Source organism: Octodon degus, unplaced genomic scaffold (assembly GCF_000260255.1).
Source record: "Octodon degus isolate 3935 unplaced genomic scaffold, OctDeg1.0 scaffold00067, whole genome shotgun sequence".
Classification (NCBI taxonomy): Eukaryota; Metazoa; Chordata; class Mammalia; order Rodentia; family Octodontidae; genus Octodon; species Octodon degus.
In genome coordinates, this window is record NW_004524643.1 from 2,082,815 (window position 1) to 2,086,716 (window position 3,902).

At 37.8% G+C, this 3,902-nt stretch overlaps 1 protein-coding gene across 4 annotated transcripts in view; it reads right to left on the bottom strand.

Annotated features, from left to right (window-relative positions):
* Positions 1 to 3,902, bottom strand: part of Tmem41b (transmembrane protein 41B) — a 25,547-nt gene that overhangs the window by 14,576 nt on the left and 7,069 nt on the right. For all 4 annotated transcript variants that reach the window (XM_023719259.1, XM_023719257.1, XM_023719258.1 and 1 more), the window contains one exon: positions 198 to 315. In XM_023719259.1, the coding sequence (XP_023575027.1) occupies positions 198 to 315 (118 nt within the window). The remainder of the gene's footprint in view (positions 1 to 197; positions 316 to 3,902) is intronic.

Consider the following 3,902-nt stretch of genomic DNA (forward strand, 5'->3'; position numbering starts at 1 on the left):
AAAAAAAAAAAAAAAAGACAACGTTGAAAATTATTTAAACCATAGTACTAATGTGCACTTTCTACAAGCCATGAAAGCTAATACATAATCACAGTATTCTACTGCTTAAAGTAAGCTTAGCTTTTAATTCATTTTCTTTTTTTTTTTTAATTCACCTCCATCCCTAAATGCCCCAACATTTATTTTTGTATACTTACTCACTAAGCTGAGGAAAATTTTTATATACCAAAAACATAACAAAAGCTGCAGACAGGAAAATGGACACCAATATAAGCAGTGACATTCTTGCTGACCCAGCTTCTGCCTGAGCTTTTTCTGAAAAGGAAATATAAATAACAAACATATAAATGTAAATATAAAGGAAAACAGTACTTCAAATCAATAAGTACCCCAAGAACTACCACCAAGGAACAGCAGAGTTAAACGGGACTTGGTCAGTAGAGTAAGTGCTTGCCTGGCAAGTTCAAGGTCATGAGTTCAATCCCCAGTACCACCAAAAAATAAAAAATAAAAAAATAAACGGGACTTGGTTTATGGGAAAAGCAAGATTACTGGGTTGGAGTGATGAAAGTAAGATTCAGAGTAGGTGGAAACTTAGCTGAATGTTAAAAGGTGGGTAAAGAGTAAGCCTTCTCCCTGTACTGTATGTAAGTACCTCCCTGAGGATTTAAACAAGCAATGTGCTCTTAAAAATTAACACATTTAGAAAAAAAAAAAAAAAAAAAGTAGGTACTTTAATCCCCTGAGCTACCTGGTCCACCCTACACAGATTCTTAGGGCTGGGAAAATGGTTCAGTAGAGTAAGGGCTTCCCTGGCAAGCACAAGGGCCTAAATTCAATCCCCTGTTCTGCCAAATAAATAAATAACACATTTAGCATGTTAGCTCTAAAATTAAATGACTTTTTCTTTCTTTTTTTTTCTTTGTTTTTTTGAGACAGGGTATCACTATGCAGTTCAGGCTGGCCTTAAGCTCACTTTGCAACCCAGGCTGGTCTCAAACTGACAATAATCCTCTGTCTCAGTCTCCCAAAGTGCTGGGATTACAGGTGTATGCCACCACACCCAGCCAACAAATTATTTTGTATTAATTATAAACTTGCCATTCTTAAAATTAGACAGGAAAAAGGACCAGGCAATGTTTAACTGAACTGTAGAACATTAACTATCCTGAGTTTTCCTGTTGTGCAGGTCATTATAATGGCTACTTGTCTTGCAGTTAGTTGGATGGTGAAATATACAGGCATCAAAACAAAATTAATAAATTAATAACTTCTGTCCCTGTCTGGGACAGAAACTTTCTTTCCCCCAATAAATATTCTGCTCTTAAAAAAAAAATAAAAAGGGGCCTGGGAGATGACTCAGTAGAACAAGCGCTTGCCTGGCAAGCACAAGGGCCTGAGTTCAATCCCCGGTTCCACCAATAAATAAACAAAAACGTAAAAATAAAAATAAAATTAGGCAAAGTTTTTCAAGCACTGTGTTCAATAGCACCACAAAAAGACAACTGAGGGCCAGGGAGATAGCTCAGTAGAATAAGTGCTTGCCTGGAAAGCACAAGGTCCTGAGTTCAAACCCCGGTTCCGAAAATAAATAAATAAAATAAAAAAGACAACTGAAAAAATGCGAAGAGGCAGCCTTGTGGTACACACTGAAATCCTAGCACTTGGGAGACTGAGGCTGAAGATTATTGCCAGTTTGAGACCAGCCTGGGATACAAAGTGAGCTTCAGGCCAGCCTGAACTGCATAGCAAGACCCTGTCTCAAAAAGACAAAAAAAAAAAAAAAAAAAAAAAAACCCTGCATGATATTCAATTTTGAGGCTCTCTTTTCTCTCATACAAACTAGAAAATGGGAAACACGGGCAATTACAACACTCCCTCCATATAATTCTAATATACCCAGGGATTAGTATGTAATTCATTTACAGTTCTGAACATACATGAAAGTTCTAAATCATTTTTTTTTAAATTTTTTTTTATTTTAACATTTAGTGTGTGTGTGTGTGTGTGTGTGTGTGTGTCCAGCTCAGCCCACCAGGGGGCAGGGCTGGCTGGCATGTGGTGCTGGGGGATTGAACCGCGGTCCCTGTGCTTTGCCAAGCTTGTTCCAAGTAGGTGCTTTAGACCACTGAGCCATCTCTCCAGCCCCATCATTTTTAAATTAGATTTTTATTGGTACATTTTAAATATACATATCACATTCATCAGAGAATTTTATCTGTATATAAAAAAGTTCTAAATCTTTTTAAAACTTACAACTAAATTTGAGGTATACATTTATAACGCTCCTTGTTATAGCACTAGATGATGTGCCTTTAGCATCACAACTACTTATAACTTATTAACTTCCAAATGTTCTAGCATACTAATGCCTAGTCTGAATTACCCGATTAATTGCTTTCAGCCTCTTCCCTTGGTACTGTAAGAAAAAGTCAAAACTGTGCCCCTTCTACCTACAAGTTCACACTGTTGCTCGCTTCCATCAAGGTGATCACTGATAAAACATTTATCCTTTTATATCCCTCTCCAAAAAGATTACTTAGCCACCAGAAGTAGTGACATACATCTATAATTCCAACATTCGAGAAACTGAGTTCAAGGCTAGACTGCCTCCAATAAATACATACATTCATATGCACTTCAACTCCCTTCAAGCCTTCAGTTTAGTGAGCTCCCCAATGTCTACCTCAAGATCTGTTCATACATTTATCTTCCCTTACCCTTTCCCCTTATCTTTTCATTAAATGTTACACATTTCCCTTTAGATCTTGCTCTTTAAATTTTCTTTCCCCAACACCTTCAATGTTTTTCTGTTTACAAGTACCTCTTCTCTAAGATAAATCCATTCTGGAAAAAAAACAGAAATTAACCCTAACAATCCTCTAGTACTGTCTTCAACCTTACTGCTTTCATATAAATATCTTTCAGACAGCAAAAAGTTAGGGCCGGCCAAGTAGCTCAGCAGATGTACTGAGATGTACTGCTCAACTACTGAGGCAGACTCAGGGGCCAGGAGTTCAATTCCCAAGACCGCAATTGAGACTGGGCATAGTGGCCCGAAATCCCAGTGCTATAAACAGGCATACCACTGAATCACTACAAGTCAGATCCATGCAGTGAGACTCTGTACACTCTATCCTAAATACAAAAAAAAAAAAAAAAAAAAGCAAAATGTTATAATATCTACAAAATCTTAGGAATTACTCTTAGTGGTTATCCAGTCCACTTGTTCTCAACATTGAGTGTTTTCTAATCTACTTGTTCCCATCATGAAAGAAAGACCCATTTCTCTTGAGGACATCAGACTACAGAACAAGACTTTTAAAGTGCCAAAATGTCAGACTGACAAACTACTTGAAGGGCTTTAAAGCTTAAAAAAATCATTGACTTGAAAATGGTTGTATAAGGGCCAGGCAGATGGCTCAGTGGATTAAAGCGCCTGCTTCAGACGCAGGGACCAGGGTTCCATGCCCCATGTGCTGTGCCTGCCAGCCCTGCCCCAGGGAGACTCCCAGGGGAACTTGGAGACTGTGACCAATACTGGGTGTGGTGGCACTTGCCTATAATCACAGCACTTGGGAGGCTGAAAACAAAAGGATCACTATGAGTCCAATTTGTGTAGTGAAACCCTGTGGACTCTGTACTAAATTAAAAAATAAGATAAAAAAGAAAAAGAACAACAACAACAAAAAAAAAATGGTAGTATAATGTCACCAAGTTAAAGTAGCTAAAAAGAAAACAACTTTTTAAAAAACACATTTATAGGAAGCAGAAGCAGCACTTTCAAACTCAGGAGAACTCACTCTCCAAATCCTATGGAGATAGCTCAGTAGAATAAGTGCCTGCCTGACAAGTTAAAGGTCATGAGTTCAATCCCCAGTACTGCCAAAAAAAAAAAAAAA